The 11,934-nt window shown below is 41.6% G+C and overlaps 1 protein-coding gene across 1 annotated transcript; it reads right to left on the reverse strand.

The window, feature by feature from the left end:
- Positions 1–644: 644 nt before the first annotated feature.
- Positions 645–5,806, reverse strand: upk1a (uroplakin 1a). The gene is made up of 7 exons (XM_018726929.2): positions 5,552–5,806; positions 5,063–5,263; positions 4,242–4,316; positions 3,857–3,964; positions 1,672–1,848; positions 1,408–1,491; positions 645–1,177 (listed from the first exon to the last, which is right to left on the reverse strand). Exons 1-7 carry the CDS (start codon positions 5,615–5,617, stop codon positions 1,133–1,135), a joined length of 756 nt encoding a protein of 251 aa, XP_018582445.1. The 5' UTR covers positions 5,618–5,806; the 3' UTR covers positions 645–1,132.
- Positions 5,807–11,934: the final 6,128 nt, after the last annotated feature.

Consider the following 11,934-nt stretch of genomic DNA (forward strand, 5'->3'; position numbering starts at 1 on the left):
CTGACAGTTGCATCGAAGATGAAACAGTCTGTTCTTTGTTATTCTAATATTTTTGTAATGTGGCACAAAAGAAAAAAAAAAAAAAAAGATCCATTAATGGCACGACTATTATCATTGTGACTGTTGTGCGATTGTGCAGAAAACGCCGAAAGCCGAAATGCACAAAAACATTGCAGAAGTGTTTGTATGAGCTGGAGTTCATGATATTAACAACAAATAAAAGTCTTTGATTGGGCTGCCATTTGCACTTCTACTCACTGTGCCAAAGTATACGCGATACATAATATACATACTGTACATATTCACTGTCGGCATTACGGTAACTTATTTTAATAAGCTATTGAATGAGAAGTGACACTGTGAAGCTAAACTTGAAATTAAAGGCATTTTTGCCAAATACTTAGTGTGACATAACAGAAGTTCATGAAAAAGATTAGTGTCTCACTACTGCATGCGTTTCAATTGCCGTTCAGAGGCTTTTAATATGGGATGTATACTAGATGTAGTGGCCATAATCAGCAGAGTTTTAAATTTCAAAAAAAAAAAAAAAAAACCCCAAAAAACAGGTTAGAACAACTTGAAATTATGCATTTGTGCAAGTCATAGTTGAGAAATTTGAATATATTTCAAATTTTGAATGGCCATAGTATGTTCAACTCATAAAAATAAAGCAACAGGCATAAAGTGAATATTCAAATAATTTTCAATTCCATATATGTCCAAAATGCATTGCAGATGCAAAATATCACTGATCTGCATTAAAAGACATTATTAATGAGAATGTTTAATATGAGTATATATTTTGTAGTCATGACATTTACGTCTCTGATTCTGTTTCGATATCCAAGCTAACATTTTGTAGGATTTATTTAAATCTCTCAACACCACCCATATATAGACAATATAATATTAAGACCGGTTTTAAATGTTTATCTAAAGCTTTACTTAATGTCAATATGGAGACGCTGGAAAAAATAATATATAATACTTTTCTTAAAATGTCCCTTTGATTTATTCTAGAGCTGTTTCTTCTTTCTTCTCCATATACGGTTCCAAACACTGAGGCTTTCTTGTTAATCCCAGGGTTACATACAACTGCGCACAGCTGTTGAGGGTGTTACAGACAAGGTCTTCAGAGCTTCGTGTAGTACACCATGGCAAGCAGCATGAGAAAGAACTAAGAAAAAGCAATGGGTAGGTTATACCTCTACTGATTTAAAGGACAGTCTTTTCTTCAGCTTTTCCAGCAACATGTTCATACTTTACATCACTAGCTTGAGTTGTAAGGCATTTCGCAAAGGCTCCACTGAGACTAACATGAACACCTTCGAGTTACAATTGGGATGCTTCAATGTAAGTAGTAAGTGCACCTTAAACAAGTGAGAAAGGAAACGTAGCACAACTTACCACGAACATGAGGACAGAAAAGCCATACCAGCTGATCGCCCAGGTGTAGCGACTGAACACAGACTCGATATAACTGAAGCAGCCCTGGAGCGGAAACCCAGTGACACCATATCAGCATAGAGGCAGCTGGCATTAGTGCTTGCTGTCATACACAAGGTACCGCAAGTGTTTGATTTCGGGAGAAGGTTTCAGCGAGTCCTGAGCCGCAGCAATACACTTGTCGGTTCTGGAGCATTCCTGAAGTGTCCCCCGACCCGCACTCACCTGAGTGAACATGGAGTCTGCATAGCCTATTTTGCAGTTTTTCGGATCTACCACATCAAAGGTGCTCAGCCTGTTGCAGCAGTTGAGTGGCCAGGGGTATGTGTTGCCATACTTCTGCCTGAAGGTCGAGGTGTAGGCCACCCAGTCCATTGGGCCGTCGGCACCACAGCAGCCCACCTGGGGTGGAAGGGCAAAGGGATGGTGCACAGATTGAGCAAACAATTGAGACACCACCCATCACACACAGTCGCAGGGCACGGTGCTGAAGGAGAAGTTACTCATTCAAGTTCCTGGAAAGATACTCACCGTATAAAAAGAATAATGAATATAAAAGCAAAATAACTTTGGATATAGGCTTTTACTAATATTGGTACTGTGGGGGTTTTGGCTCTTGCTCTAAAATAGAAATATGTGGATCATTAGAAATGCAACAACTAACATTCCTTTAATTGTTCTCATTAGTATATCATTTATAAAGAGGGTTTAATCCACACGCAATATCAAGCTGAAAGGAATTCCAGTTGCAGGCGAAGCTAAGGATACCCATTTCTGAATTTCAATATGCACCTTTTCTGCACATAATGGGGTTAATTTGTTCCTTGAAATCTCCCCATTAGGCAAATTCCTGTTGCAAAATGGGAACAATGACTATTATTTCTTCTGGGGAAAAAAAAATTAGCTCCCAAACAAAAACATTTTTTTTAATATTAATTAGAACATGAGAATAAGAGTTATTTTTATGCGTGACATTGATAAGACCATGATATTTTATAATATTTGCAACAAAGAAATGTATATTTCTAGCTTGTATTTGTCATACTTTCATCCATTTCTTTATTATCAATGACTGCTTTTCTAATGCAGGATCACAGTGGTTCGGAGCCCAGCCTGGAAACCCAGAATCGAAAGTACACCCTGGATGGAGACATTCTGATCATTTGGCTCATGTATATTTATGATATAAAGAAATAAAGTTTACAAGATCATTCTGCAAAGCAAACATACACTAAGCTCTAAGAGGTGCTTTGTAGTGTTATTAACAAATATTTGACACCAGATTATTTTTATCTGACTGCAAGATTAAGGCTTTATTATATGGTAGTGTAAGGGTATTCATGTTATTAAAATTGTGTATATGATTTAAAAAACTGAGTTAGTGATTACTTGTTTGTAGTTTATTTCTACAAGGAAGTATTGAGGTAGGACCCAGGTTCAAATCTCACTTCCCACTGTAGTACCCTTGATGAAAGTGCTTACCCTAAACTGATATATGATACAGAAATTAATAAACAACTTTACGTATCTTAACGTTGTAATGTGCTTTGGAGAAAAGCATCACCAAAATAAATTATTATTAATAATAAAACAATCTGTTTTTCAGTTGTGAGTTATTGATTGAGACTGTCAATGTTATATAGAGGAATAAGGAAGTACATACAGCGTTTGATTTTATTAAGGGCAAAGACCGGTCCAATGCCTATGTGAAATGACAGAAGCCAAGTCCACCACCATTTGAACCCTACTGGTACACATTGTTTTCAGGGTAATGTAGAGGTCAATACATTAGATTTAGCCACAAAACAGATTTTCACAAAGACGGACAAAAATAATGTCTATCTCTTGTCCAAAAAGGTTTCATACAAGAGTTTGGTCAAAAATGCCACTCCAGAGAATAATACCCCTTTTGTAGGAAAAAAAGGAACATATTTTCATAGCTGTTTTTTGCAGTTCTCCGTTGCGTGGGATCCCGTTATATGAGGGCTGAGTGTATTTAACAGCAAACCACGACACAGCTGCTAGTGGCGTCATTGTTCAGAACTTGTTTTACCAGTCGCATTAGCCAAAGTCCCCATCCTTCTGGCGAGACAATGACACACTGAATCACATTTAGAGGATGAAAAGAAGACCTTCCCAGTGAGCTATCCACGCCAGAGCTACCCATCCCAGACCTTTCCCAGGGCTGAGGTCCCCAAACCGGTTTGCTTGCAGCTTGCTTGTTTGTGCTGATGTTGATACACAGAATCAGGCTTGTTGTTTCTGGGAAGGACACCGGACAGGTGGTACACCCTTTCCTAGAATGCGGTTGTACCTCCTACATGCGAACATCTCGGTGACATGTGAACCCTTTGACTGTAAGCTGCCATGCAAGGGACATTGGTTTACTATTAAAGGTCACACAGCTTACCTCCAACATCAGTCTGTTCCACGTATTTGTGACCTGCATCCCGGCATCACTGCCATCTGCATAGTATGTCAGCATTTGTTTCTTCATCAGGCTACTGTTGCCAACCAGCTAAAGGGATAAATAATGACAGATCACATTCTGGGAACCTCTCAGATGGCTGTTGTTTTACATCTGCATGCAACACTCAGGGTTAGCAACTGGATTCTGTACCCTTTGCTCAAGCTGGGTGACCTTTGGGGGTCAATATGCCATTAATGTTACTTATCCATCTCAACAGTACTAAAAGTTCCTCAATTTATATTTTATTACTGTTTTTGTTTATGACTCGCGTATTTCTGCAGTGCTCTCCAATAAAAAACGAAACAACAATTTCCAGTTTACTCACATAGTCCCTGTTAGTGGCGGCGGTGATGGCCGAGGCACATTCAAATATATAGACGATCAGCATCGAGACCAGGTACTGCAAGACATCATCATAACACTCACATTTTTTTTTATAAAAAAAGCCCTAGTACAGCTCTATTGATTTCCCATGTGCTCAGATCAAGTTGAAAGTGCTGCATGAGCAGAAACTGCACACCAGCACCTGTCAATGGTGTGTGTTGTTTATGGTAAAAATGAGCAGTGTGCACACTGTCCTACCCTGTATCAAGTTACAGAACTTCACTCTGTTTGATACACATTGCTGCTTGGAAGAGTGTGAACTCCTTGTGTCCTTTAGTTTTACCACAAAATGGTTAATGAGAATCGGTCTTTCTCATCTGATATAATATTATAATATAGGTGTGTGATTATCAGTTCTACATGTTGTTTTAGAGGAACTCATGTGTGGTAGAAAAGGGAAGTAGTTGCACTGGTTACACCAGGTAGGTAAGTAGAATCAGGGATGTAAATCAAAGTCATTCATTAATTTTATAAGTTTATCTTAAGATTTAACATTTAGATTTTAATATGTTATCCAGTAATCAAAATGAACAATCCCGAGAGGGTTCACATACTTTGAAGAAGCACTGCGTTTCTGATGATGTCACTGTCGGAATAATATTTTGGGGAAAGAGCCCACGTGGATAGAAGAAGGCTCTCTCTCTCACACACACACACACACACACACACACACTCGTCGTGGAGAAGCGGAAGCGCTCGAGTTTGTTTGTGTGTTTGTTTGTTTGTTTGTGTGAAACGCCGCTGTGTTTCCCGAACTCTCACCACGAGCATCATGCGGCGACTCTTCCGCGCCGCGGCGAAAGCGCCGAAAAGGGCGACGCAGAAGAAGGCGAAGCCCGTGAAGATGGCGATCCAGGAGGCGGCGAAGATGTCATCTTTCCCGGTGACAGCGGTCAGGGGGTAGAGTCCGTAACTGTCCACCGTGACCCACACTGCCACGGCGAACAGGGCCAGACCCAGAATCTGCGGAAGGAAGAGGATCATGAGCTCTGGGGCTCGTGCCACTGACTGACGCGTGGCACCGCTGGTGCGAATTAATAAGAGCCCCCAAGCGGACCAGGGAAAAGAACTTGTGAAAAATCACGATCGCATTATTCTTGTCCTGTCCTCCACATGTCGTCTCCTCCAAGGCAGAGGAGGCAGAACTAAGGGAGACGCATTTGGAAAGAAGGATGCGATTCCAGAGAGTAAAAGAGAGTAAAAGCGCTCCGGGAACGCGCACGAGGCAGGTGATGAAGCAGCGCGTCTTACTGCAGTGAACACGTTGCCGATGATGAGAAGGATCATGAGCAAAGTGATGCCTTTGCCACCTGCCATGGCCGCTGCTGTCCGCACTCCGAGCGCCTGTCCGCCGGCAAAGAAAAGGCGCAAATAAGAATCGCTGAGCTGCGCGTCTCGGGCCAACGAGAGCAGTGCGGGAGCGGGAGAAGGGAGCGCGCAGGTGTGGCGCCTCGGCTCTCCCACCTGACAGCGTCGAGGCCAAACGTGCTCTGCTTACAGTTAGTACAGCGGTGTAAAAACTGGAAAGTGCTGCCCAGGTGATTGTGGGCAAGTCTCTACAAGTTAGTCCAACTCCGAGTCATAACTGCATTTGCTTGTAAAAAATCAGTTCTGGGAGATAGTTAACAACAACCCGCTGAAATGGGATCAAATACACACTGAAGTTGAACTGGATCATAAATACAGTTTCTGTCCTCTTCATACATGTAGAGTATCCTTTTGACCAATGTTCTCCAACACAAACACCTTTGTCGAATTTATGTCATGGACTAGGGGCTGGTCATTTAGGGTTACAACAAATTGTTGTAGTGTAAAATAGATAGATAGATAGATAGATAGATAGATAGATAGATAGATAGATAGATAGATAGCAACACTAAAATGCCCTGCAGTGAGAGTGCTGGGTGTTTTCGAAGATCTTGTTCCACCTGTTGTTCTCTCCACATGTTCCAGCTTGCAGCTTCTAATTGAAGTACCTGAATAACTTGAATGAATACACTCAGAGATAAAGGTACCCTGCTCCTCCACATCTGCCCGCTTGGTGGTCCCGCACATGGAAGGTAAAGCACGAAGGTTCTCGCTTCTGGCTCCTCACCTCTTCCAGATTCACTTCCCCCATGATCTCTTAAGTTCATGTAAGGTGTAAATGTTCATGCACTATAACTTTGAGATCATGCCTGTTAAACAATAGATAAACCTTCACACAGCTACTCCTCTAATGTACTGTAAATGTTTCTATATATTTTTTAAAAATATATTACTAGGAAGGTGATTAGGAATAGGGGGTGCGGTGGCGCAGTGGGTTGGACCAGGTCCTGCTCTCCAGTGGGTCTGGGGTTCGGGTCCTGCTTGGGGTACCTTGTGATGGACTGGCGTCCCATCCTGGGTGTGTCCCCTCCCCTTCTGGCCTTACGCCCTGTGTTGCCGGGTAGGCTCCGGTTCCCCGTGACCCCGTATGGGACAAGTGGTTCAGAAAGTGTGTGTGTGTGTGTGTGTGATTAGGAATAGGGGGTGCGGTGGCGCAGTGGGTTGGACCAGGTCCTGCTCTCTAGTGGGTCTGGGGTTCGGGTCCCGCTTGGGGTACCTTGTGATGGACTGGCGTCCTGTCCTGGGTGTGTCCCCTCCCCTTCTGGCCTTACGCCCTGTGTTGCCGGGTAGGCTCCGGTTCCCCGTGACCCTGTATGGGACAAGTGGTTCAGAAAGTGTGTGTGATTAGGGATCGTGGATATTCTGATAAAGTTTTATGCAGCTACTTGTGTGATGGTCATTGGTTCACATGGTGGAAAGAAACAAACTAACTGCACTTAAGAATCACACGTCTGCATCTGCAAAGGCTTCAACTAAAAAAATAAACTAATACTCATTCATTGTAATCAACAAGGTTTTCATACTTTTCCACGCATGGGATGTTACTGATGACCCCTCTTTGAAGGTGGCACTTATACCACAAGTATCCTATGTTAACTCCAGCATCTTTAGCGCTTTATATTATTCAATTCAATTTATTTTTATAGAGCACTCTTCTCATGCAGTGACACAGACCGCTTTAACATAGGCATAAGGCAAGAAAAACAAATACATCAGATAAAGAAACAAAGAAGACAGCTGACTACAGATTATCAGAATATAATGCTTTTATAGAGCTATAAGTATGACAGTTGGTCATCATCTTCAGTCAGCATGGGATTTGTCTGTGACCGCCAGCCGGCCTCCTCAAGTCTTGTGAAGGGAGGCAATGCTCAACAAGAAGAAAGAACAGAGTTAGTAATTTGTAACTTAAACAAGTGAATTTAATATGTATTGGTATAAAGGTGGTAAAAACAAACACAGGCAAGTGGAATTACATTTCAAGGTGGAATGCCTGAGTGAACATGTAAGTCTTCAGTCTGGATTTGAAGACAGAAACAGACGGGGCATTTCTGACAGTAACTGGTAGACTATTCCACAGTTTAGGTGCTCTATAACTAAAGGTGTGACCTCCTACTGAGGTCTTATTGATCACAGGTACTTTAAGGTAACCTGCATCGAATGAATGAAGAGACCATCCTGGGATATAAGAATCAATAATTTCACAATGGTAAACTGCAGCAATGCCATGTACTGCCTTATAGGTCAAAAGTAGAATTTTATACACACACTTTCTGAACCGCTTGTCTCATACAGGGTTGCGAGGAACCAGAGCCTAACCTGGCAGTTCAGGGCATAAGGCTGGAGGGGGAGGGGACACACCCAGGACAGGACACCAGTCTGTTGCAAGGCACCCCAAGTGGGACTTGAACCCTAGACCCACCGGAGAGCAGGAGCTGCGCCACCCCACCACCGCTTCTAGAAATTTATAATCAACTCTAAATGCGACCGGGAGCCAATATAACAATTTAAGTACTGGTATTATATGGTCAAACTTCCTAGATCTAGTGACAATTCTCACAGCAATATTTTGTACCAACTGTAGCCTAGATATAGTTTGGTATGGGCAACCCAATAATAAAGCATTGCAATAGTCCAGTCTGCTTGAAACAAAAGCATGAACCAATTTCTCAGCATCCCATCTACATAGGAATTGCTGTAATTTAGATATGTTTCTTAACTGAAGGAAGCATGACTTAGTCAAAGTATTTACTTGAGATACATATGACAGCTTTCCATCCAATAGGACACCCAAATTCTTGACACAATCTTACATTCATCTGGTTTAAAAGCACTTCAGTGACTAACTTGCAAAATGTCTATTCAGATTTTTGATGACTAAAACTAGTGTGAGGGGGGTGCAGTGGCGCAGTGGGTTGGACCACAGTCCTGCTCTCCGGTGGGTCTGGGGTTCGAGTCCCGCTTGGGGTGCCTTGCGGCGGACTGGCGTCCCGTCCTGGGTGTGTCCCCTCCCCCTCCGGCCTTACGCCCTGTGTTGCTGGGTAGGCTCCGTGACCCCGTAAGGGACAAGCGGTTCTGAAAATGTGTGTGTGTGTGTGTAAAACTAGTGTGAGAACTCTTTTCTCTACATAATATAAATTATTAAAAGCCCTGAATAAAAAGTTTAAAACTGTAATAACTTAGGCTCATGAAACACATAACAGGGGTCCTTAAGGAATGCAGCCCAGCCTGTCAACATGACTTTCAATTGTCTCACACATGCACTGACAACCCACAGTACATACTATACACATTATATATATATATATATATATATATGTATGTATGTATGTCTTCCTCAAGCTTAGGTCCTCTACCAGAGGCTTTGTAGTTTGAGGGTTCTCCACAGTATCTTAGCTGTTCCTAGGACTGCACTCTTCTGAACAAGGGCTTCAGATGTTGCTCCCGGAATCTGCTGGAGCCACTCTCCCAATTTGGGGGTCACAACCCCAGTGCTCCTAGTACCACTGGGACCACACTGGACTTCATTTTCCACATCTGTTTCAATTCTTCCTTTAGCCCTTTGTGCTCCTTGATCTTTTCATGCTCCTTATTTCTCATGCTCCTTTTTCTTTCAGTACCTGGATGGCCTAGAGGCAGTATCACCAACTTTGATACAGGAGCTGGGAGTTTGAGTCCCAGGCAGGGTGACCGTCCTCTAAGAGTAGCTAGGCTTAGACTCCTAATGCTGTGCACAAGCTTACCTAGAAAGATGAGTGGAAGAACTATAACTGAAGCTGTAACAGCTCAGATGTTGCCTTGATTAACATGGTCTGTGCTGGGGAACCAGCACAACCTGATGACAGGTGAACTACTGGAATAGGGACTGGGTATATATGCACATTTAATAAAGACATCATTAACTGTGTGTGAGATTAGAACTGAAGTGTGACAAGCCCAAGGTGTGGCACTGGTGCCACCTGCTGGGAAACAGTTCTTTCTCCTTTTGGTGTTTCTTCAGTTGCACTCATGGCGACATGATTAGGATGGGTTAAAGTTAAAAGAGGTTATTAATACAGAAATTCTGTTCACTGCGCGCTCGTGGTTTAATGCACAACCTTGAAGGGTTTCACTCGGGGTCCTTTTCGTGGGTTTGTTCAGTGTAGGGTTGCAGAGGGGTTAGAGACTGCGATGCAGGACTGCAGTCATGGATGCTTTTTAACAGTAGTAGCCCGGAATCGGGCCTAAAAGGATATATGAATCATATGAGATCACGATAGACATGATATCATGAATACCATTAACAGTATAATATCCGTAATTAACTGCTTAATTATCAATAAATTATTACCGTTATCTGTTACGTTTTCACTTAAGGATCATTTTTGGCATTATATAGACGGGGGTAAAGGTTTAATTTTAATCAAACTTCAGAAATATCATTCTTTGCTGAATAACATGAGGAAATGTGTGATCATTTAATTTATTGATAATATAGCGCCAGAGCCTGAATTTCTTCATTACCTAGTTGCGCTTCTACTACCTTATCTTCAAGAGTGAAAAAGGGCATTAAGATATTTATTGAAAACCACGTTATCGAACAAACCCGAACGTACACGAGCGCTCGGCTGTGCGTTCTAGGGCTGTAGGACTGCATTGTGGGTAATGTAGTAATTCTGAGCAGTAGGCTGACCCTTATTCTGCGCTAAAACTACAGTTTCTATGGAAAATGGGAGGAAGAGACATGAAGGCAAAATCTTTATACCACATAAAATTATTCCTGTGTCAGCACTGATTAAAAAACATCTAAATATATGGTTCCTTTGGTTCATATGGTGGAATGTGACAAATTAGCTGTGCTTTAGAACCACGTGTCTGCATCAAAGTCTCTTTTCAGTTGATTTAATGTACTGTTTTTCTCTGAGATGTATGTAGCTTTGAAGGGAAATACAATGTACATTATGTGTTTGGCATATATTTACTCAGGAGGGAATTGTTTCCTTCACTACAGGAATTGAAATGCCACATATTTACACTTATCCATTTAGCTGATGCTGTTCTCCAAAGCCACTGACAATACATGCAGTATTTCACATATTACAAACAGTGCAGTTCAACACACATACACACACACACACACACACACACACACAGACACACACACTACAAGCAATTAATGTCCAGTTCACCTGAACTACATGTCTTTGGGTTGTGGGAGGAAACCAGAGCACCCAGAGGAAGCACACAAGAACACAGGGGGAACAGTTCCACATTGGCTGAATTCAAACCTGCGTCTGGACCCAAAACCTGGGTGCTTTAAGGCACCAAAGTTGCCCACTGTGCCACACAAATGTACAAATATGTTTTGTATTTATGCCTTTCTCCCTGCCAGTTAAGAGCTTGTTTCAAACATCTACCTACCTCATACTGAAGGTTTAGCATGTTGGTTCCTGGCAGAATATATTCCAATTACAAAAAAATAACAATGCTATTGCAATACGTTTATTTTATTTTTATTGTTATTCACATTGGACTGTACTGCTTTGTGGAATAGAGTCTTCTTTGGGGAGAAATTAACTAAGGAAGTAAGACAACACAAGAGAAGAACTACTGTACTAGGAAGTACTGTACTAGGTGTGTATAATATGTCAAAATGCTAAAATAAAGAATTTGTTCACCTTCGGGTTGCTGCTATGATGTCCATACATATTTACAGCATGGTTAAGAGTTTGTGCTTTGATTCAAGGTAAATTGCCAGTAAAGACTGCTGATTAAAAAGCTCCACTGTCCAATCAAAGAGCCCAATAAATGTAAGCATTAAAAGGTTAAAAACCTTGTGTCCCTGTCTTCAGCCACCCTAAAAATATACTCATTTTGCAAAACCATCGAGAACACCCTAGACAAACATTCTGTTGACTCAGGAACATACAGTGGTTCGTAGGTCATGTTCACTTACAGTACTGTATAAATACAGGGTTCAAATGAGAATTGCAGAAGTGCTTCTACTCACAGATCATGCTATGTAAGTAGACACAGTGCTCTGTGAATTGTTGCTATTTGCTTACTTAAACACTACAAGTGTTTTAAACTCATCATTTTACTTTCGTGTTTGGAGTATACTCTCCTGATGGCAACTGCCAAAACCCTCGACACCACTGACAACAATGAGGTAAGAACATATATCCTTAACTTACTATTATATTACTTTATGGACTCATTTCATTCTACAGTATACTGTGAAAAAGTGTCTTCTTACAGCAAAATAAAAGAAATCTTTTCTGGTATAT

Source organism: Scleropages formosus, chromosome 18, assembly GCF_900964775.1.
Source record: "Scleropages formosus chromosome 18, fSclFor1.1, whole genome shotgun sequence".
Classification (NCBI taxonomy): Eukaryota; Metazoa; Chordata; class Actinopteri; order Osteoglossiformes; family Osteoglossidae; genus Scleropages; species Scleropages formosus.